Source organism: Gavia stellata, chromosome 15 (assembly GCF_030936135.1).
Source record: "Gavia stellata isolate bGavSte3 chromosome 15, bGavSte3.hap2, whole genome shotgun sequence".
Lineage (NCBI taxonomy): Eukaryota > Metazoa > Chordata > Aves > Gaviiformes > Gaviidae > Gavia > Gavia stellata.
Genome location: NC_082608.1, coordinates 2,079,896 through 2,102,259, shown reverse-complemented (window position 1 = coordinate 2,102,259; position 22,364 = coordinate 2,079,896). Strand labels below are relative to the sequence as shown.

Genomic DNA, 22,364 nt, shown 5'->3' with positions numbered 1-22,364 from the left:
GGAAGCCCACATCCAGCACCAGCCTCCAGCTCCCCGTGTTAGCGTGTCCCAGGGGTTTCCTCGAGGAAACCTTAGGGTGACCCATGGATAAAGCTGTCCTGCCCGCAAGCAGTCACCGAGCACCGGCAAAGCTTACAAGATGCTGTAGGAACATCTGAGCACCTACAGGAGGTTCACCTACAAAACAGGCAGCTCACCCCCTCCGAACCCTGCGGGAAAGCAAACCCAAACCCCCTGAGGCGGCTCTTCTCCAACTTTTAAACCTGCCGAGGACTCGACGGCAAAACGGACGGCAAATACAAGTCTCGCCCTGGGCTCTTGGGGCTTCAAGCCCCAGGCAGGAGGCACAGGCAGCAGCGTTACAGCCCGTGCCGGGCAGGGCTGAAACTCCGGCTCCAGCCCACCTCCCCAGCCGAGGGGAACGAGCCTGACCCCAGAGGGGGACTTACACTGGGCAGCGACGTTTTCAGGCAAGCATCCTCTGTTTTGAAGGGGAGGAAGGGTAGGGGCTGGCTGGGGAGGGGGGGAGACACGTAAAGCAGCAGCAGATCCTTCCTTTGAGACGTACGCTTCCCTTTCAGGCTGACAGCTGTGGCCTAATTTTCAAGAAAACTGACAAGCGCCTTATTTCTCCCCCTATAATTTCCCTTCGCTGCAAATAAAATAGGTTAAAGGAGTGGGCGCAAAGCTGTGACAACAGGAGCTGGGAGAGGCTGATCCGGTTTGGGGCGTGCACAGCTGGCAGCGAGACGGGAGCCGTGGTCCCTGCGTTGGACCTTCCCCTTCCCTCCCCCTCGCTTCGCTTTAGGATGAAGAAATAAAAGCGCTTTCGCTCCTAAAAGCATGGCTGAGGAGTAGGTTGCTGTCCTAGGGGTGGATGAGCCTTTGCATCCTCCCCGCAGGGAAGGCAAATTTGGGGGAAGATGGTCCCGCTGGGCATCCCTGGACCTCTGAAAGCAGAGGGACCGGCTGGCGGGTGGAGTACGGCAGGAATACATTGCGTATTTGGGGGTGAAGCTTTCCAGAAGGAAAGAATAAAGGGACTGGAAGGGGGTGGCAGCATCCCACGGGTGGCAGCAGGCGGGGACCCGTGGGCTCGGCTCGGGGACGAGCGTGTCCCGGCAGCTACCTCATCTCTTCGGCTAATATCTCAACTCAGACCTCAACCCCGGACCTGCCGCTGACTTTTCCCTTGTTTTGCTTGAGCAAACTGGCTGTATTTTGCTCACCCGGCTCAAATCCAGGTGCAGACGCACCCGAGGCACTGCTAATCCTCGTGTGACTTTGGGGAGAAGGGACAGAAGGAGCAGGAGGAATGGGGACATCCTAGAGCTCAGGAAAGGAGGTTCTGGCAAATAACTCGGCGAGCCTGGCCGCACTCCCGACTCAAGAGCGTCAGCTAAAAAAATACCCTCATTTATGCTGTGCTTTAGAAGCCCCAGATGTTATTTTGGCTTTTCTGCTGGGCTTGCCTCCGCGCCTGCCACCTCTCGCTGCCTTTCGATATCGTGGGGTGGATCCCAACACCCGCCCTGCCTTCGGAGCCGGGATCCCGGGAGGGATCCCAAGGAGGGATGCAGCCTGAGAAGCCTCGCTCCCCCTAACCCTCCAAGGCCCGCAGACGTGTGAGAGGACAGCAGCTGGATGCTCCCTGCAGTGCCAGCACCCTAAGAGCACCCAGTGCTCCCAGTGCACCCAGTGCTCCATGCCCAGCTGAGCACCGCGAGCAGCTCCGGAACCGAAGGGAAGGAGCAGCAGCAAAGGGAAGGAGCTCCAACCACGGTGGTTTTTGCACAGCTCCATGCTTTCAGCAGGCAGTTGAAAATGTCCCATCCCAGGACATCCCATCCCGGGATGTTCCATCCCAGGAGCAGAACGCCTGGCTGGAGCTGCCGATGGGAGCTACGGAGCCTGCGGCTGGGCTGAGCGCTTCCCGGGGCAGCAGCCAGCCTCGAGCATCCGCCTTTGATGGAAACCTGCGGCAAAGCGTGACTGTGGCAAGTGCCGGAGCATCCTCGCCCGCCCGCTGCTTGTGCCGGCCATCGGTGGGCGGCGCGTGAGGAGGGAGGGCTGCGTGCCCAGCGCCGGCGGAGAGCGATGGGCTGCGAGATGCTCGAAAGCAGCCAGGAATGGAAAAATCCCTTGATGAGGGCAGCAGGAGGCAAAACACTCAGCCCTGCCTTGAGGTTTTTTAACGGAGTGTGCCCTGCGCCTTGGGGATAATCCTGGGAAAGATCCCCTGTAAGAAAGACGGGGGAAAAATGCTGTTACTCAGCCTCTCCCAGACTCTCTGTTCTGCCTTTTCTCTCCATGGAGATGAATAAACCGAGATGTCACATTTGCAGAGCAAGAGAAGGAAACACCACCAGAACCCCCAAGCCCCCACCGATGGGATCAGACAGGTTCATTTAGCAGCTAACGGCCAAAACCGCGTCCCTCTCCTGCACCGACCGTCACCTCCCCACAATGAGGGTCCTCACCCCATCGGCCGGGCAAGGAAAATTTGGGAGACACCTTGGAAGCTGCTCAGGCTGAAGCCCTGCTCCGGGGAACGCGATGGTTAGCAAACACGGGAGCTGTGGGCTCCTCTTCCTGCCGCCCAGCCCACCTTGTCCCGGCTCCCCCCCTTCCCCAGCCCACTTTTCCAGCCCCGGTGCTGTGCTCCTGCTGGGATCCCAGGGAAAGCGCTGGGATGGAGCAAATATCCCCCCCGGAGACCTGCCCTTTGAAGGAACTTGGCCATTTTGGGAGGATTTTCCTCCCCTACGCACACTTCCCCTTCCTCCCCTCCACCCTCTCGCTGACCCGAATTAGTCCCAGCCCACTCCGGTGCTGCCGCTCACATGTGGTTCCCATTTTTCTCCAGGAAAACCCATCAAATCCTTCCAGGCAGCTCCGAGTACAGCCGGTCCCAGAGCAGCCTCGGCGGGTAGGACAGCGAACTCATTCCCAGGAGCTGGTTCCCCCCTCCGGCTCCTCCAGCCCCACCGGCTCAGTGGAGGCATCTCCCGTCCTTCCCGGGGGGTCCAGCCCCAGGAGGGGGCTGGCAGGGGCCAGCCCAGCTCCTGTTATCCCAGCAGGAATAATCCTTAGGCAGAGCAATCAGGCTCCTCCATCGCAAAGGTCACGCCGCTGATGGCTCCCAGAGCGGTTGCAACCCTAGATCCAATCTCTAGCCTGGGGGAAATTGGGATTTTTCCCCTCCGGTTCCCACTCCATGGGGCTGCGGAGGGTATCGGAGAGCGCAGCGCGATCCCCCATAGCCTGGGTGAATTAAAACCTCATTAAGCACACGCTCTCTTGGGGTTGCAGAACCCATTGTATGATGTAAAATAGGCAATTTGAGAGCCAGGGCTTTTTGGAGGTACAGGGGGGGGCTGCTGGCTCCCACCCCAAATTCACATCAAAGCCCGAGGGGAGCTCGCGCCCGGCTGGGGCAGCGGGAGACACGTAAAAACAGAGCCTGGATGTCCCCACGCCACCAAAACGCCACTCTGGATCTCCGGCCACGGGGCTTCCCATGGCTGGGTGGAGGCAGAGCCAGGGAGAGGAGATTTTGGGGAGCGGGCAGGGGTCAAAGGGAGGCGCAGAGGAACGAGCCGGAGATGAGCGAGGAGAAGCCCGGAGACCTCGGTGCAGAGCCGGGGATGCTCACCGCCCTGCTCCATCACCCCGCGCCCGGCCGGGGGCTCGGATGGGAGGGAGCCCCGCTTTCTGCTTTGCAAATGGCTGTAAAAAAAAAAAAAATAAAAAAATAAATAAAAAGCTTTCTCTGGTTCCTCCTTTCTGCAAGGCACGAGGGGGGGATGGAGAGCGCACAGTTCATGAAAGCAGAAGGGCAGGCGGCCAGCGAGCATCCTGGCAGGCAGAGCAGTGTATTTTCGCAGGCTCGCTGCCTCCCGACACAGAAGCTTCCCTTGTAGCGCTCACAGCTGTTTGGATTTTACCCGAGTTCATATCACAGTTTATCAAAGGGGCTGCATTTTTTTTTTTTTCTTCCCCCTTTTTTTTTTTTTTGCACTTTGCTGAGTACAAGCCGAATGGTTCCCGCGAAAACAAACGCAGGTTTTGTTCTGCAACGCAGCGACTTGGAGGGTGGGAGAGAGGAAGAGGCGACGCGCGCTCCCCCGGGGCCCCGAATCACTTGCTGGTGGGACGGAGGGATTTTCGGGGCACGGGTTTGGCACTGGGAGCTGGAGGGGGCACGGTGGCATCAGCACACCCGAAGGAAGGAGAAGCGGGAAGGGATCCCGCATCCCAGCCCTGGGAGCATCCAGCTCATCCAGAGGTATTGGGATGTTTGGCCAAGCAAACCTCGTGTCCAGGGGAGCCCGAGAGCATCGAGGCCTGGGGGAAGAGGAGGATTTTGGTTAGCCCCAGCTCCCGAGCATCGCTCGGCAAGGGGCGGGTGACGGGCGGGGAGGTGGGCGAGCGAGGCAGGAGGAGAGGATGAGTTAAGGATGGGGTGGGGGGGCCAGGACGGGGCAGGAGGCCAGCACACGACCGCAGGACGGTGGCATCCTGGGGCTTCGACATCCCCTTACCACCAAAGCAGACACCCGCCAGCTCCGTCCAGGATCCCTGGCGCATCCCTCATTATCCGAGCCTGCGGCTAAACCCCCCGTCCCACTCCCTCCCCAGAGCCCTCCCCACCGGGATGCTGGCGGGCCGTCCTTCCCTTCCCACTCCCCCAGACAGAGAGCACGGCCCTGGGAACACTAGGCAGGCTGAGCAAAAAGCGATTTAACATGCTCCTCACCGCCTGCCAAGAGCGTCGGATGCCTGTGCTCCGCAAGACACGCCGGCCCTCCGCTCCCCCCTTCTCCCATTCCCCACCCCGGTTAGCAGGTTCAAACCCGCTTTGGGTTTTTTCCCCCTAATTTTTGGGGAGAAAGGGGTGTTGCACAGTCAGGTCCAGAGGCAGAAAAGTCCCCTCCCTGCCCAAAAAGAGGGGACCGGCCACCCCAGCCCCATGCCATGGGCATCACTGTAAAGCCCTTCATGCACCCAAGGTGACGTGCCGGTGCTTGTCCCCGGCTCTGCCCTCTTCGCTATCCAGCTCTCCGCTGGCCTCATCCCAGCAGGACTTTGAGACTTCAAGGAAAAGGCAGGATTTCCAGCCAGGTAACCTTTTCCCGTCTGCAGGAGCCATAAACCCGCGGCCCCATCACGAGACTTGGGATTTTCCAGCTCCCCAGCTCATGCCGTAAATTGGCCGAATAACCTTATCTGCTCCAGCCTACGCCTTCCAGAATGGATGGAGAACCAGCCCACCTTCCCGGCATCCCCCAAGAAGCCAAGGACCATCCCTAGTCGAATGGCCAAGCCCCGCCGCGTGCGTCGCCCGGGATGTGGCTGAGAAGTCACCCCCAGGGCCCCTTCCACGCAGTTTAACCTCGGAAAACGCCCCGTGAGAAGGTGCTAGGCAGCGGGGAGGTTTATTTAACGGCTCTATAAAACAAGCTGAGACAACCCCTGCGCACGGGTCCCTGCCTGGGGAGCAAAGCGCTGACTCAGGCGTCCTCTCGCACCCCGGGGTGCCACTGCTTGGCGAGAAAACGGCCTCTCTGGGCTTAAAAGTTAAGCCCTGCACTTCAAGGCATCCGCACGCAACGTGCACGGGGATGTCTCTAGCCACTTGAGCACATCCCGTAGCCCGGGGGGGGTTCATTTGCCGTCCTGGCAAGGTACATCGGCCACGAATGCCTGAGCTGCTCCACCTCAGAGAGCAGCAAAAAGGCAGCTGCTTTAGTGCTGGGCTGGGCTTAGTGAGCTAAACCAGCTCCCGGAGCTCAGACAGAACCCGGGGAGAGCACGGGGGCTGCACAACCGGCCCTGGGGAGGGATGAGGGGGGAGACGATGGCTCCTTCCAAGGGCAGCAAGCTGCTAGGGCAGCTAGCCCTATCCTCAAACCGTGCTCCCAGCAGCAACACTGATGTCCACGGGGTAGGGCTTAGCCTTTCGCTTAACCCCCCCACCCTGTAGCACTGGTACCAACAAGCACGCCTTAAATCCAGCCTGCAAACCCCGGTGCGGGCTGAAAAGCTTGGTGCCGCTCCGCTGCCTGCCTCCTGACCGGCCGAGCAGCTTTCCCTCGGCAGGGTCTTTGCCCGGAGGACGGCCGTGCCGCTCCAAGGAGCCATGTGATGCTTTGGAAGCTCCTCCGCATTTTTCTGCTGCTCCAAGCCATCGTCGGGAGGCCAGCAGCTGAATGTGAATATTTGCTTCTTGCTTAAGGGCTCCGTTGAGTCCAGGACGGCCACGTGCCAGCTAGGGCAGATAGCTCCCAATTAACGAGAAGGCTGGAAGGTCTCGGGTCTGCTCATCAAGGTGAGAGGTAACACGGGGCGATGGCTGATGCTCCTGCCTCCGACAGCCCTTTGGGAGCCACATTTGAGTGCAAACACGCCTGGCTCGAAAGGAGAAGACGGTGCTTTGAATCCTGAGTTTCGAAGGTGGAATAACTTCACTGGCTTCCAGCCTAAAAAATAGTCACAGGTGACAGCGAGAGAGACTGACCCCCAAAGGAATCCCTCGTCTGCTTGCGATGCAGGAAACCGATGCCAAGCCAAAAAAAAAAAAATCCGTGGAAAGGACCCTGGGAGCGGGTTTGCCACCTCTCTGGTTCCTCAAGGGGAGAGGGGTGGAAAGCATGAGACGGCTTTTTCCCGCAGGAGACGGCCACGGGCAGGTGACCACCCCGGTTTGCCCCCTCGGCACATCCCTTCACATGGAGGGTCCCTCTCGCAGGCGTTCGTGAGGCATCTAAGCAGCTTTGAAGAGCCTTGAAGAACCTTCTCCTAGATGCTTCCCTTCCCTCCTCCTTCTGCCGGGGCTCAGCCTGGCGTGTGAGCTGCGCCGCGGCCGTAGGCTCTCCCTCCATGAGGTCCGCTTGGGTGGTGGCATGGACGAGGCATCACACCATGGTTTGATCTGGTGATGCCATGCTGGATCCCACCGGGGAAAGCGGCAGACCAAGAAGGGCACCTCTTGGATGCACCCGCGGCACTGGCCGATGGACCACGGGCCGGTGCTGGGTTATCCCCCAGCCCGGTGGTCCCAGGGAAGGGAGAAGGAACGATCTGGGTTCTTCCTTATGAAAGACAGAAGCTTTTGGAGCTGTTTGCCTGTTATTTTAGAGGCAGTTTGTGTTACCATTTAGCTTCACCCTGTCTCCTCTGGCAAACCATCTCAAGAAGGGTGACCCAGCTTGGGACCGGGGTCACTGATGGGGAGACCACCCATCACAGCCCCCACCTCTGCCCGGGAAGGCTGTGGGTGCTTCTCCCGCCCATCTCCCAGTGCCGGGCGGGCACTGGAGCAGCTCTGCACATCTCGGGGACCGCGCGTCCCTACAGAGCAAGAGACAGTCCCACCTCCGCGGGCTCCCGCAGAGCTCGCTGCCCAAACCGCACTGCCGTCCTCAAGCACAGGACGTACCGTAACCTCTGCCTCCAGGACTCCGAGGACATACCAGGAGAGAGACTAAAGTCCTTTGAGAGTCAGCAACCGGGCATGAACGAGCCTGAGTTGGGTTAGAAAATTAACTACCTTTAACCGTAGACCCTCCAGCTGACCTCCCGGACCTTTGAACTTGCCCACTGGCAATGTGACGGGGAAAACTGCTGCGTTGGACTTTAATAAAAACCCTGTCCCCCGTTTCTCTTTCGCCTGAGCACTCATCCTTCGGCTGGAAATCATTGCCTAAACTTAACAGGTCTGTTTTCCTTCCCTGCTTCACCGTTCCCGGGCTGGCCGGCAGCAGAAAGGAGCAGCGATGGTCCCCGAGGGGAGGGGAAGATGATGGGGACAAGGGGAGCAAAAGGCTTGTGCCAGCGGTGGGGGAGGACCGCGCTTTAGCACACGCTGTCCCGGTCTCTCAAGCATCCCCCTTGTGCTCTCCAGCCCAGCATGAAACATCACCAGCACCTCCCAAGTCAAACATGAGGCTGGCTTCTCACCCCGCTGTGCAAAACAGCTGAGCTGGCTTGTGGACAGGGGAGGGATGTAACGTGGGAACGCGCATACGGCTTCAATTTGAAAAGCGGCTAAAAATAGCACCACGAAGCTCCCACGTTCACTGGGTCTCTCCGGCAAGAGATCAATCTTTTCCAGAGAGTCCTGTAGAAGTTTTCCTTCTCTATTCTCATCTTGCTTTTTCTGAAGGCAGCAGAGATGTAGTTAACACCAGCACTTCAACCACCATCAGTAGGTTTCAGAGTTAATCACTAGTACCCCAGGGCATGGCTCACCCCGCCCAGAACCACCGCTTTGGCTCCAGACCTACATCTACCCCACGTGAGCCACAACGTGACTTGACAAAGGACAGAGTCGTCTTTTTTTTTTTCTTTTTTTTCCCTTTACTGGATTTTTTGGGGCATGAGTCACCATAAAAAGCCCCGGCTTGCTGAGCTGCCGCGAGCCGGTCCCACCGCACCGCCGGCTGGCTGCTGGGAAAGCCGGCCCCGCCAGCCAAGGCTCATCCTGCCAGAGCCGGAGGGAAAAATTTGAGGTGGCCATGATACGGGAGAGCTTTTAAATGGGACCCTGCCCAGGCTCACTACTGCTCTAATTGCCCTGCTCCCTTAATGAGGAATAGGGCTGCTTCCCCTGCCAAGGGCTGCGCAAACCAGGGAGAGCACTACGAGTGGGATTTTGTCTCTGCCCTATCCTTACATCCCCATACGATTAAACCCAACATTGCCAGACTCCTATCAGAAGCAAAAGAAATACGCTCAGCTAGATATTTTTTGGGGGAAACGTGATGTATTACATTAAAATTTAATGTAAGTGGGGGGAAACCTCTGAAATCCTTGCCCTGCAGCCCAAACAGCAGCTGCAACCCTCCCCACGTTTCATCGTTTTTGCAACCTGCCATGCTTCGCCTCGACGCTCATCGCTGGCGGGATGAATCCAGTGACAGCTTTTCGGCGCGCTCTCGGCTGGCCTGAAGACTGGGGCACAAACCGCTGCCCAAGCGGGTACGACTCAGCACCCAGCTCAGCTTAGCAGCTTTTGAGAGCTCTGCACGCTTTCTTTAGCGATCGCAGTGATGGGACCCTCCATCAGCACCTTGTGCACCCCTCCACCTTCGGAGAGGCAGCTCTCTTCTCCCATGGGAGCATGGCTTGGGTTTCTTGCTCTCCCCACGTTCATTTTGATGCCACCTCCCTGAAAGCAAGGGAGGAAAACCCAGGGTCCTGCCCCCTCCTCCCACCAAACTCCTCACCGATTTCTCCACCTCGCCTTGACCATTAAGCTCATTATTTCCCAGCGAGCCGAGGAACTGCTGTCCCTTGCCCCGGATTTCACTGCATTAAAGACGATGCCCTGCCAAATGCCACGACGCTTGGCTTTCCAGCCTCCGCCGCAGCTCCTTAAAAAGCCGAAGCAAAACCTACCAGCTCAGCATCGCAACACGCGGCTTTGGAGGACGAGGCTTGCGCTGGCTGAGCGTCACGCCGAGCCGGGCGGAGGGATTCACTCGGACTCGGCACCCCGAGCCCAAGCCTGTCTTCGCGCTCCGGCTGGTCTAGCTGTTTCTTAACGAAACGGGCTCTGACAATGCTATTTAATAAGGAGCTACTTTGCCTCTGGGGATGGGAGCGAGAAATACGGTGCCTCGACATGTGAAAGCCAAGTCCCGTTCGCTCTAAAACCATCTGCCGCTGAGCAAGGGAAGCTTGTAGAAACAGTTTTGGCTCCGAGGGAGCTGGGTGCTTGGGCTGCTCGACCCCGCCATCCCCAGCCCACCCTGCCCGAGGGGGTGCTCGGGGGCTTCAGCGAGGCTGGTGGGGTGCTCTGACCTGATGATGAAGGCTCCTCTGGTCTCCAGAAGTTTCCGTTCGCTGCTGAAGCGTTTGAGCAGGTTGATCATGAACTTGTAGAAGTAGGAGTTCATGGTGGGGGTGGAGGGCGAGCACTCCAAGCCTTTCGTACCTGGGGAGGCAGGGGAAGGGGAGAGCAGATTAGAGCAGCCGGGGCCCTCCTACCAAAGCAGTCCTTAATCAGAGAGCGAACACCCAAACTACAGTCACAGCACTCGGCAGAGGAGGGTTGGGACACGAAAAGAAGATTTCCAAGCCTCATGTAACCGCGTCTGCTCGGTCCGAGCAGAGCCAGCCCTGCCGCAGCTCTCTCCATCCCAGGGAAAAGCATCGTGCGGTGGTCCCAGCCCCTGAAGGAGCACGCAGGGATGAAACGGGCTTTTTGGGAGATCATCCCAGAGCCGTTCAGCTTCAGTAGCTGATAGGAGAAGGGAGCCCGAGGCTCTAGATCAATAGGCAATCCCGTCTCCTTGGATACGGCATGTACACTCAGCCCAAAAACCAGATTGCTGGCGAGTTAAAGAGCCTTTAATCCAGCCCCACATGCCACAGATGCCCCGAGCCCAGCGTGCACATAGCGGCAGACACACACGTTCAGCCCCGGGTCACGGCACGGCCACCGGTTTACGCTCAGTGACGTGCTTTCCCCCCGAGCAGGAGCCACTTGGTGCAACAGCGGCACATACAACGTGCCCCGGGGTTGGCATAAAGTACTGGTCAAACCACAGCAGAGCTCCAAGCTTAGAGATTGTACCAAAAAATGGGTGGGTTTTTTTGTTTTTTGTTCTCTGTTTGCAAAAAACGTTTATAACAAAAGCAGCTGAAGGTTGGGAAGGGAGACTGTCACAAGGGAGCAGCGGTCCCTCCAGCCTGGAGCATCCCTGCTCCTGGATGGGAGCTGGCTCAGGCCACAAACCCACTCGCCGCTTCTGCAGCAGCCGTGGTTTCTGCCCGGAAGGCAAACAAGGCTTCGTTTTGAGGCAGCGGCTATCACAGATCACATTCATAAACCTCAACTGCAGAAAATTATGGGTAATGAGAGCGGCCGGACTCTCCGAGCAAGGAGGGTGCGGGAAGTGCCCCGGCCGGAGGGAAGGGGAGGGTGGGAAAGCAGAGAGAGGAGAGACGGTGCGCTCGGGAGAGCCTAGATGTGCTCCGACACACCCAGACCCGATGCACTTCCAGGACAAGAGGCTCTTTGGTGTTTTCTCCTTAGGCACTTTCCTTGGGGCTGGAGGATTTCTAGCGGTACGGCGAAGGGATGCTCTGCACCCTCCTGCCGCACAGGGCACCCGCAGCTGGCAAGCCTCTGCTCGCAGCCTCTGCCAAGGGGCTGGCATCCCCCTCTGCACCTCTCAGGGCCATTAATTCCCTTTTGCTGGGCTCCTATTGCTCGTTTAACAGCAAACGGTGCTCCGGGTTGTAAGGTGCACGGGCTGCTGCGAGGCACCCGCTTGGAAAGACATCCTAACTCAGGCCGAGGCTGTTTGCAGGGCAGGTAGGCAGGGAGGGCTGGCAAAGGGGCACCTCCCGGCTCAGGGTTTGCTGAGAGCATCAGAAAAAATACCCCTTCAAACCCCCAAGCGCAGGGAGCTGGCAGGTAAAGATTGCCACGGGGGAGATGGTTTATTTAGCAGGACGGCACTCAAACCGAGTGTTTGGAGAGAGCGTTTTAAAGATGAGTTTGCAATAAGGGGAGCGCTCTCCCTTAATTTCTCCTATGGAAAGACCATGTCTAACCCCGGTAAGGAGGGAAACTGGCACACACAAACGCCCCAAAGGTTATCCCCCCATTCCGAGAACAGCCAGTATTTCCATCAGATCGCCAAAGGAAGCCTGAAGAATTTGATTTATGTATGTTGTCTGCTTCTATCGAGACTCAGCAGAGCACGGAGCAGCCAATTAAAGACGCAATCAAGCCGCCAAAGCCCAGGAAAGCTGATGGAAAAGCCACTGGGCTGTTTTCCACCCTGCCTGTCCCGGTGATACAGAGAGAAGCAGACGCAGGCTCAGCCAGGGCGGCTTCCCCAGGCTTGGATTTAGCATCCAAGAGAACATACACAGCCAAAGAAAAAGGAAAATAAAATATGAGGTCATCTGGACCAGAACCTGGTGTCTCCTCCCCATGGGAGCCATGTGTTCACCCTGCCTTGATGCATCCGAAACTCCAAACCAGGCTTTGAAGCAGGCATCTCCCAGAGCACAAGTGTTGGCCATAGCATCGTGTTTCCCCTCAGCTGCGGGGAAGATGATCTGGGCAAAAAAAAAAAAAAAAAAAGGATCTAGCTGAGCCGATGCGCTCCAAAACAAAGGCGCGTTTGTTCGAAGGCAGGGAGCACCCGGCGTGAAAATCCAGCCGTGCCCCACGTGTCGTCACTACAGCTGCTCAGCACTGCTTAAAGCGGGTTGAGAAGAGACACGGCCGGGACAAGGCGACACGGAGGAGCTCTGCCTTCCACGGCTTCCCCATCTCCCAGCCTGTGCCGCGGGCAGAGCCTCAAAAGCAAACATTGCTTTTCTTTCTGGTGTGGAGGGGAGGCGAAGAGCAGATGGAAACCGTCTTTCAAAGCTGCAAAAATGATCTTTTTTGTCTGTTTTGACAGCAGTCCCCAGGCATCAAACCAGAGCCGCGCGGCGACCCAAGAGCTAGGAGCAGGCAGGACATCTCACCTTCACCCCCCCCAGCCAGTAATGTCCCACCGCTGTAGCTTGTCCAGGGGAAGGTCTGATCTTGGAGTTTCTCCCTTCTCAAGACCCCCAAAATTGTCTCTCCGATCCCCACACTGCTGCCGGGGCCGGTCTCTCCCGGCAGGAACACAGGCAGCAGCTCCTGTCCAGGGCTCCCTCCGCACGGCAAAGCCAGCTTCGTACCTTACCGCCGCCTCGCACGCCTTCCAGTGACAGCCCAAACCATGACACGTCCCAAAACACATCCCAAGGGAAAAACAGGAGGAAGCAGCAACTTTTCTGCCTCCTGAAAGGACCAGCGCTCCTGTGACTGGGGTGCCAGCAGCCATGTGCACAGGACAAAGCCCAGGAGCCGTGCGGCTGGGAATGCCGGCGCAAGACGGACCAGGCAGAAGCACCCTCAGCTCCGCGCTCCCGAGGTGGTGCAGCATCTCCCGCATCTCAGGCTGGAGGCTCGGAAGGACCTGCTGGGTCAGTTGGTTGGCCAAAAGCCAACCTTGGAGATCAGATCCCGTCTGCGATCTGCGGGACGATCAACCTCCAGCCTCCAGTCCTGCCGTCTTCTTCCACCGACTCGCTCCCAAACCTCCGACCCTCCCGCCCAGCCTGGAGGAAGCCGGGCAGTGGGTCAGGGAGCTGGGAGCAAGGAGGGACCAGGACACAGAGATGGCAAAACCAAGTCTTAGCCCTGTTTTTTTTTTTTAGGAGAGGAAAGCGTGATGTGACAGTCTGCACGCCCCAGGGAGCTTCTCCATCATCCTTCGCCTCTGGGAGCGTCGAGGTGGAACTCAAAAGGGATCATTTCTCCATCGCTTGCCCAGCTGGCACCCAGCAGCTACACCTGGGCGTCCCCTGCATTTCCACCACGGCACGCCGTGCCGCGGCAGCCTTGCCAGAGCTCTCCCGGGGTAACGCCGGGGATGAGCAACCAGCGTGCAGGAATCTCCCAGGCTGCAAAAGGCTCAACCGAATCTCAGCTGGAATTTAAAAGGGCAAGACTTCTGCCAAGCAGGCAAAACATCTTGCAAAACCTCCCAATCCTCCAGACTTCCCGTTTGCTCTGCGTTTAGAGGATGTCTAGGAAGCGGCTGGCACCTTGTTTGCCATCGTGTAACCCTTCCCGGCGTAGCCCGGAGCTCAGCTTGCCGCCCCGTGGGTTACGGCTCAGCGCAGCGGCGTCCTCAGCTCAACAGAACCGTAGGAGCAGCTTGCAAAGTGTTTCTACGAAGCACGAGAGACAAGCGGAGAGAGGTGTTATGAAAACTGCGGCTTAATTAATTGAAGCTTGCACCTCTCCCCCTTCCCTCGAAGCGAGACTTCGCAGAGCCGTAACCTGCCAGATCGGCTGTTAACGTACCCGGAGCGGGGCTGGTGGCACGTCACGGCTCTGTTGCCTTTTTTTTTTTTTTACTGCCACGGGGGAAGGAGCTGGAAGAAAGATCCTTGCTCAGAGGGATGACGAAACTCAGCCCAGATATCAGCTATAATCGGAACAAAAGGGAATTTTAGGCCCATGGGAACATCAGAGCGGTGAAACGAGTGGGTAGAAACAGCCTGCGAAAGGCAGGTGGAAATCGCAGCTCCGTGGCCGAAATGAGTCCGCACCATCCAGCCAGCCCAGACCCTTCTCAACGACTACAGCATCCTCCCGCATCCCGGGATGCTGGGCTACCAAATCCCATCCCGAGGCACGCTTCGCAGCCTGGGGTAGAGCCAGGGAGGCGAATGGGCTTCTTGCACCACCTAAGCCAGCACCAGCATCCATCCCCGCCACCCATGGGTGCTAGCTCGAGCGGAGCGTGGCGAACGCCTGCCGAACCCCCCCCAGCGCAGCCCCAAGCGCTCACCGGTTCGTGCCGTTCCCATCGCTCGCACGGCCAGGCTATAAATCAACCGAGACAGGCAATTAGGGATCTATATTAAGGCCCTTATAAATATATATTGTATAGCAGCCTGGAACATTCGGGCCGTCTGGCTGCTCGATGGGCTGAGCCGTCTCGAGACCTGCAGCGGCCGAGGTGTCCCCAGATTGCTCCGGGGGGGTGGCTGGCAGACTCCGACATGAACTTGGCTTTTCCTACCTTGGCCGCAAAGTGCCGAACTTCACCCTGGCAGAAAACGCAACTTCCACTCATTTACCGTAATTGGTTTCAAACCGGTCTTAATTAAAACCGGTGCGGACTTGCTTAACTCCATTTAAACCAAATTTAAAGAAGATTGGACCGGAATTGATTCCTTTCCGAAGCAAGCTAAAGCTGGGTAAGCTGTTTAAAGAGTATCCACAAGGGTATTTGCGGCGGTTTAGCTAAAATGATTTACCGCAATCCCTAATTGAAGCAATTTCAGCTCGGATATAGGGAGGGCGAGCTAAGAGCTGGCGGGGCCAAGCATCCTTCCCACCCCAGTGCCTTCCCCGAGGCATCACGTTTCCAGCTCAGTCCGGAGAAGGATGTCGCTCAGCTCCTTCGGGAGCAGCCAGGATAAACCCGGCGGCAGCTGGAGCTGGTCCGTGAGCCTTCAACCCGCGTGGGGCTCGGCTCGAGCGCCGGCGGCGTGGGAGTCGGCGCTGCCAGATGGTGCTCGGCGAAACCCCGGGGCGGCGACGTGGGAATCTGCGCGGCGTCTCCCCCCGGCAGCCTTCGCCAGGATGTTTTGAATTTTAGCTTTTGCAAACGCGGGGCGGCGAAGCCTCGCGGAGCGGGATAAAAATAGAGCCGTAAAAAGAGGCAAATCCTCCCCCTCCCCGCCAAAAACCCGGCGCGGGGCGTAGCTGGAAACAGATGCGAACGTGTTGGCAGCTCAGCCGGGCTCTGCAAAATCTCCGCTCTCCCCTCTCCGGAGCGCAGGGTGCTGCTGAGGAAATAAAACCACCGAAATTATGGATTGCACGGCCACGGGCTGTGCTCAGCCTGCTTCTGCAGGGCTGCCAGGGCACAGGGATGCTTCTCCCCTTCCTACCTGGCTAAAGAGCTGTGCGTTTGCAATTCCCGAGACTTCAGCATCTCGCCCCAAACTGGGTCCCCAGACAGGCCGGGGTGCGTATTCTGATGCCAAAAGAGGCTTTTGCTGCACTGATCCTCTGGATCCGCCCCCCCACCCAGGGCAGCAGGCAACAATAGTGCCGATGGATTTCCTAGGAAGGATGGGAATCCGCTACTGCCTCATTTTTCTTTGTTAAGGTAAATCAATAAGCAAAAATGCAGCAGGGGTATAGCTCAGACAACGTACAGGAGAAGAAAACACCCAGCAGAGCTGCAAAACCAGGAGTGGTTAAGCTTGGTGGTGAGTTTAGAGCAGGCTGAGGCTACCGCACGGAAAGGTGAAGCATACGGAAGATAACCTGCAAGCAGGAATGAGCAGCAAGGGGTTCTGCCGGGCCATTTCTGCATCAGTATTCATTTTGCTAGTTTAATTCTTTTCCTCTCATTCCTCACCCCACCTTCCAATTTCCTTGCAACATCTTGGGGAAACTGAGGCAGCCCAGCAAAGTAACTACACGTGGGGTGCTTGGCTAGGAGTGACGTTACCTACACCATCAATTTCTCCCGTGTCAGCCCCTGCAGACCAGTAACCCCAGCTTTTATTTAGAAATCCCCAACCTTTCCAGCCAGCCATGTGCTGTAAACATCTCAGGGGGGATCTAAACCCTAAGGTTTGCCAGGTGAATTATGGCTACGCTCTGGATGGTCTCCCCTGGGGTTTTCCACGGCATCCCAGCACCGCCGCTGCAGAGCACCCAGGAAAAAATCCAAACCACCCTTTTCTTCTAATTCCCCTTCTCTCCAAGAGGCAGAAGAGCATTTTTGAACGTCAACCCTCTTGCACAGCTCCATGCCAGTAGGGAAGGAGATGGCAGAGAGATGGCAGAGCCACCGACCATCAGGAACCAGAGCGCTGAGCTCAGAGCTCTCAGGGGCAACAGGTCTCTCCTCTCCCGCTTGCTTGGCTCCTCTGCTCCCTGCTGTCGCACTCCCGATCCTGCGAAAGCTGTCGGAAACTGGCTCCTTCAAGAGCAAGTGGTCCCTTGTGCAACATCAGCTGTCTCCTGCCTTCTGTGCAAAGGATGAGTGTGGAGGGGTTTCCCTCTTATCCTTGCCAGTTTAGTAAATCTGAGCCATCTGACAACAGCCCAGCTTTTCTACCCTACCTTTCACAGACTCCCTGCACTCTACAGGTTCTCACCCGGTGTTTTCGAGGCTGCCCTAACGTTTTCCAGACCACCTGGAGATGGGACCTTATCCTACACTGCCATCTCTGCAGATCTGTGATTACACAAATGAAGCTGTAGACAACGTAAAGGGAGTGATTCGGCTCACTGAGAACAAAACCCCTCAAAAAGATGTCGATAGGAAACCCCTACATCGCAACACGCCTCAAGTTCGGTCCAGGCTCTGCAGCACTGCACGTTCTCCGGAGGGATACAGCAAGTCTGCACTCAACACGTTTCTCAGGGACTTCTCGCAGCCTCCCCCCCGAGTAATCCACCGGCTCCCAGGATATCCAGGGACTGCCGGATGGAAGCAATGACCTCGCGTGTGTTAGCGCACCCACGTATGGAGTCAGCCTCCCGGTAAACATCCCATAGCGTGAGGAGCTCAGAGGGTACGCCACCGTCCCCGCCGTCTCCGGCAGGAAGCCAGGCAGGAGAGACCAGACCGAGCCGGAGAGGAAAGTGCCTCCTGCGAAACAAAGGGTTATAACCGCTTCTCCTTACAAAGCTGCAGAGAAAGGAAGGAAGAGATGTGAGCAAGAGCTACCCTGTACGAGGTGGCAGACGGCTTCGGCATCCTTTTGGAGGGGGCTCGCTCCTCCCAGGCAGAGCAGAGCTGGACTAGGCTGGAGGGCTTGCACCTATGCTGTCACAGAATCACAGAACGGTTTGGGTTGGAAGGGACCTTTTAAAGCTCATCTGGTCCAACCCCCCTGCAGCGAGCAGGGACATCTTCAACTAGATCAGGCTGCTCAGAGCCCTGTCCAACCTCGCCTGGAGCATTTCCAGGGATGGGGCATCTACCACCTCTCTGGGCAACCTGTGCCAGCGTCTCATCATGCTCATGGTAAAAAAGTTTTTCGTTCTATCTAGTCTGAATCTGCCCTCTTTTAGTTTAAGACCATTGCCCCTTGTCCTATCGCAACAGGCCCTGCTAAAAAGTCTGTTCTCATCTTTCTTATAAGCCCCTTTAAGTACTGGAAGGTCTCCCCGGAGCCTTCTCTTCTCCAGCCTGACCAACCCCAACTCTCCCAGCCTGTCCTCATGGCAGAGGTGTTCCATCCCTCTGATCATCTTCATGGCCTCCTCTGGACCCACTCCAACAGTTCCATGTCCTTGTTGTGCTGAGGACCCCAGAGCTGGACCCAGTGCTGCAGGGGGGTCTCACCAGAGCCGAGGGGCAGAATCACCTCCCTCGACCTGCTGGCCTTGGTGACAACCACTCTTGAGTCATCAGCTACTTGTCCCACGGTTGGCAAAACACTCCCAAACTTCTATTTGTCCCAACTTCTACACAGTTGGCAAAACACTCCCAAAATAAAGCAGGCAGCTGGATTCCCGTTCTACAAACCGGATAGGCATTTGCACTATCACCCCAAGATCTTGGGCACAGCCCTGTCCCTAAAAAGCGGCCAGAAGATAACCAAGGACAGACTCCTGGACCACATCAAGCTCAGCTGGCCAAGGTCAGCACCCAGCCACCCTCTCCCGAGGCAGCCGGAGCAGGTCGGGAGGAGAGATGTCGGGTGTCCCAGGCGGCGCTGGGCTGGCCCCGGCTCATTGTGTTTGGAGAAGGCGTCGAGGGCAGCTGACCTTACGTAACCAGAGAACAAAGCGGCTAAATAAAAACTGGAGCTGGGAACGGGCTGCGGAAGTGGGACACGGCTTTCCTGACTAATCAACCAGCATCTGAAGGAAACTGAACTCAATGGCAGGGAAACAACTGCATAAACACATCCCGAGGGAAGAAAGGGAGCGAGAGGAAGCGGGGGGAAGACCAGGGGGGCACCAGCCCCTTCCGCCTCCCCTTCTGCCCTCACCGCTCGGGTGGCAAAGCCTGGAGCACCGGGATGGAGAGCGCAGCATGGAAACCTGCTGCGAGCTCAAGGCTTTAAGGGTGCCCATGCTCGTTTACCTGTAAAACCACCAACTGCACGCTCAGACGGGCCTCAGGGGTAGGAGGGGAGCGGACCTGAGATGGCTCAGCCGGCGCAGCTCTCCTCCCGCTGCCAGCTCCGATGGCATCTCGGTCTGAAGCGTGACGAAGGGAACAGAGCGATTTAACCCCGGGGAGAAGCGCGGGTACAGCCTCCCTTCCAATGGTGCAATAGCATCCTACCGCTGAGAAAGCACCGTCCGAGCCAGGGTGCGCTAGCCGGGGAGGTGTGCTTGGGGAGCGCTCCCATACATCCCAGTGCAAAACCAGTGACCGCAGAAGGGGTACAGCCTCTCTTCGGTGCCAGCGCCTCATGATTTTTGCCTGGGAAGGGTTGTACTCACAAACGCGTCAGCCTGCAGGGCAGAGTTTGGGTTCGCTCACTCTCACCGTACATCGCTACCCTGGGACCATGCAGACGCAGGGATTTCTACTAGCCACCCTCCCACTCCAAAAAAAGCCCCCCCAAAACAACCCTCCAACAAAAAGAGTCTTTTCCAAGAGCCTCCGCTTTTCCAGGCGTAACCCAGGAGGGTCCTGGCCCAACTGTGACCCCTCACTCCCCTGGGAGCCGGAGCCCAGCAGCCCATCCGCTCTCAGCCCTGGGTGGTCAGAGCCGGACCGGACCGGGGCCACATCCCTCCACGCTAAATGTCCCGAGGCCAACGAACCGGCACCTCTTCCCGTCCCCAAAACCAGCTGCCTTTGGGTGAAAGCCAACCACCCTGCAAAGTTCAGCCCCAAATAAATTTCCAAAGAAACAATTTTCCGGTGCATTACAAGGACGGGGAAAGTAGGTGAGGAAAGCCAGAGCCTGTTAGGACCTGCGTGGGGGCAAGTTGCCCCACCCTGGGGCAACAGAAGCTCTGGCTCCAGCAGACCTCCTCAACGTGGGGAGAGCCAGCCCCTTTTCAAACGTTACGCTTGAATAAGTGAAGCCAAGTTGCTCTTCCAGCTAGCTACCAGGGGCCACGGCAGCTGTTAGGATCCACGCCATGCAGCCTGCTATTTTTAGATCACCCACAAGGAAGGAAACCTCAGACAACCGTCAGCATGAGCTGAACTGCAGCTCCTCAGCTGCTTGGCCAGCGCCGCAGGAGCTGCTCCACCCAGGCGGTCTCACTTCTGACACGGGGAGGATGGATGAGACTTGCAGAGAGCTCGGGGAGGTCACCGGCATTGCAGCCCCCACCCCTCCATCGCAGAGCCTGGCTAGGGCTGCCAGCCTGGAACGGGTAGAAAAAACCAACAAAGCCCACCCAAACAACCCCGAACCTGAGCTGGTTGATGGTGCGGACCTTTCTAAGCCCAGGGAGGGGTGAGTGATCTGGGATGGTCAGAGAAAACAAAGCCCAGGGAGCGGAAAGCAAAGCCTCCCTCTCCGGCGGTGATTTTGCAAGGCCCCGTGGCCGCATCCTGCGCAGGGAGAGGCAGCCTTGGCTCCGCGCTCGGGTTGCAATCCAAAGCTGCCGTGAAACGTGCTTTTGGCCGGGACGACCTGGCCCGGGGAGTACAACAGGGAGGCCCTTAAATAGCAGCAGCAGCAGAGAAGGGGCAGCCAAGCAACTGCAAAGATGAGCCACAGACAAGGGAAGGTGGAAAAAAAACTTCCCGATGCGCCAGGATGATTAATAAAAGGCTTTTTTTAATCCCCCAAGTCCCCGAAAAATAGGATTGTCCCTCTTCATGTCTCTTCTGAGGTCCTACCTGACACTCAGAGCACCACAGCAGCTCATAGTCAATGTGGGCAGGCAACACGGGCACAGACTGAACCCCGTGCAGATCCATCCATGTTTTGGACACCCGGGCTTGCAGCCAGCATCCCGTCCGGAGCTGCTTTTAGAGGCTCTGAGAACTTTTACAAGGAGAGAAGAGGCTAGCACCCAAGGTCCCATTAAAAACAGGACAAGAATGACCTCCCTCCACACTGGCCTCTGTAGCATCCTGCTGCTAGACAGAGTCCTAAATCCCCAAAACATGACCTAGAGGAAAGAGCAATAAAAGCCCTGGTCCGCGCCACGGCAGACGTGATCCCCAAGCGATGCCGGGTGGGGATGGATATATTGATTTATGACTGCGAGAGAGGCTTCTCCTTCTGCCCGAGCAAATCTGACCGCTGGCACCGAGCATCGAGTGAGCCCAGGGAGCGGGGTGGCACGGAGCTGTGGCACTCACCGGAGGAGCTCAGCTGGCCAGCCCTGGCCGGGACGTGAAGCTCCACCGGACCGGGTCGCGCATCGGAACCATCGGAGGGACCGTGACCCTCCGTCTGTCCCGCCGGGGAAGAAGCGATCTCAGCCAGCACTTCCAGGTCCTTCAGGATAACCTGCGGAGAGAGGGATGGCGCGGGGTGAGCAGGCACAGGGGCAGAGGGAGCCGGCGGGGTGAGCTTTCCTTTCCAAACCCACAGCTGGAGAGGGTGAGATGGGAAGCAAACACCAAATCCCAACACATCAAGAGAGGCGTAGGGAAAAGAGGGCTACCTATGAAGTTCAAAGTGGCAATTTCAAATGATGGCAGAGGGGATGGGGCAGGAAAGAGAAAAGGGGAGGAAAAAAACCCAGTTTCTGCTCTGCGAGTCCCAAGGGAGCGTGTGAAATTAAACCTCATTTATGCAAGCAGGAGCAGGGCTTGCTTCTCCCTTTTCCTACTCTGGGGAGGTCTAGGCTTTGCTTCCCCACTCCCCTTCGTAACCGCAGATTTGGGACAACCCCAGCAAGAGCATGGGGATGCCCTCGGTGGCAAACATCCGCCTGCCCCCCCAGCTCGCCCCGTTCAGGGCAACGTCTGAGAGCAGGCTCGGCTGCCTGCGCCCGGGACGGCAAGGCAGAGCTGCCATTCGGATTTCATAGCTCTTTCCTTCCAGAAGTCACCGAATTAATCTATATATAGCATTTCTGGAGAAGTTATTACAGGGTGGGTTGTTTTTTTTGTCCTCAACCCTTCTCATGTCTCAGGCTATTTTGGGTCCCCCCTCATTCAAGTGTCCTTGGGTCTAGATGTTTCATCAGCCAGCCCTGATGCCCGGAGTGTAGCAGGGCTGTGCGGAGCAGAAAGGCTGCCAAAAAGGGCCGATTGCCACATCGAACCCATCAGCATCCAGCACAGCACATCCCCGACCACCCCTTGCCCACCAGCACCGCAACCCAGGCTTTCCACATGTTCTCACAAAGGCACTTTTCTGAGGAGCTGCAGTTATATGGGACTTTTAGCTTCTAAGCTACAAAAAAAAACCCCTTACCCCTGAAAAAAACGCCAATTACATCTTTTTTTTTGATCATGCAGAACTTGAAAACATGAAAATCAGAAAGAGGAGCCCCTGGGTTTCTCTGCTGCAGATATCTTAAGCTGGTGTTTTTTTTTTTTTTGTTTGTAATTAGGGCTGATTTTTAAGCCCCCAGCAGCCTTTGAGCAGGTAGCAAGGTGTCCAGGCTTCAGCGCAGAGCCGGCCGTGGGGAAGCAGCCTGCCGCAGGCACCACGAGGCTCCAGCACGCTTGGGAAGACCCTCTGCCTCATCGACATGATTAAGTCCCAACGCGTGACTCCCCCAGGGATGAAAAAACCATAAGATGACAACAACTTGTGCAATGAGGAGCTATGATGCTGCTGTCCCCGAAGAATATGGCACCTCCGTGATGCTGTCAGGGATGGGACCTCGTTGCCATCATGGGACATCACTGGCACCGCCAGCCTTCAACCTC

The 22,364-nt window shown here is 57.3% G+C and overlaps 1 protein-coding gene across 1 annotated transcript in view; it reads right to left on the bottom strand.

Annotated features, from left to right (window-relative positions):
* The window catches only part of VAC14 (VAC14 component of PIKFYVE complex), a 66,929-nt gene that overhangs the window by 12,892 nt on the left and 31,673 nt on the right, over positions 1-22,364 (bottom strand). Inside the window, exons 13-14 of the mRNA XM_059824835.1 lie at positions 20,838-20,988; positions 9,808-9,940 (exon numbers count right to left, since the gene is read on the bottom strand). Coding sequence (XP_059680818.1) covers positions 9,808-9,940; positions 20,838-20,988 — 284 coding nt within the window. The remainder of the gene's footprint in view (positions 1-9,807; positions 9,941-20,837; positions 20,989-22,364) is intronic.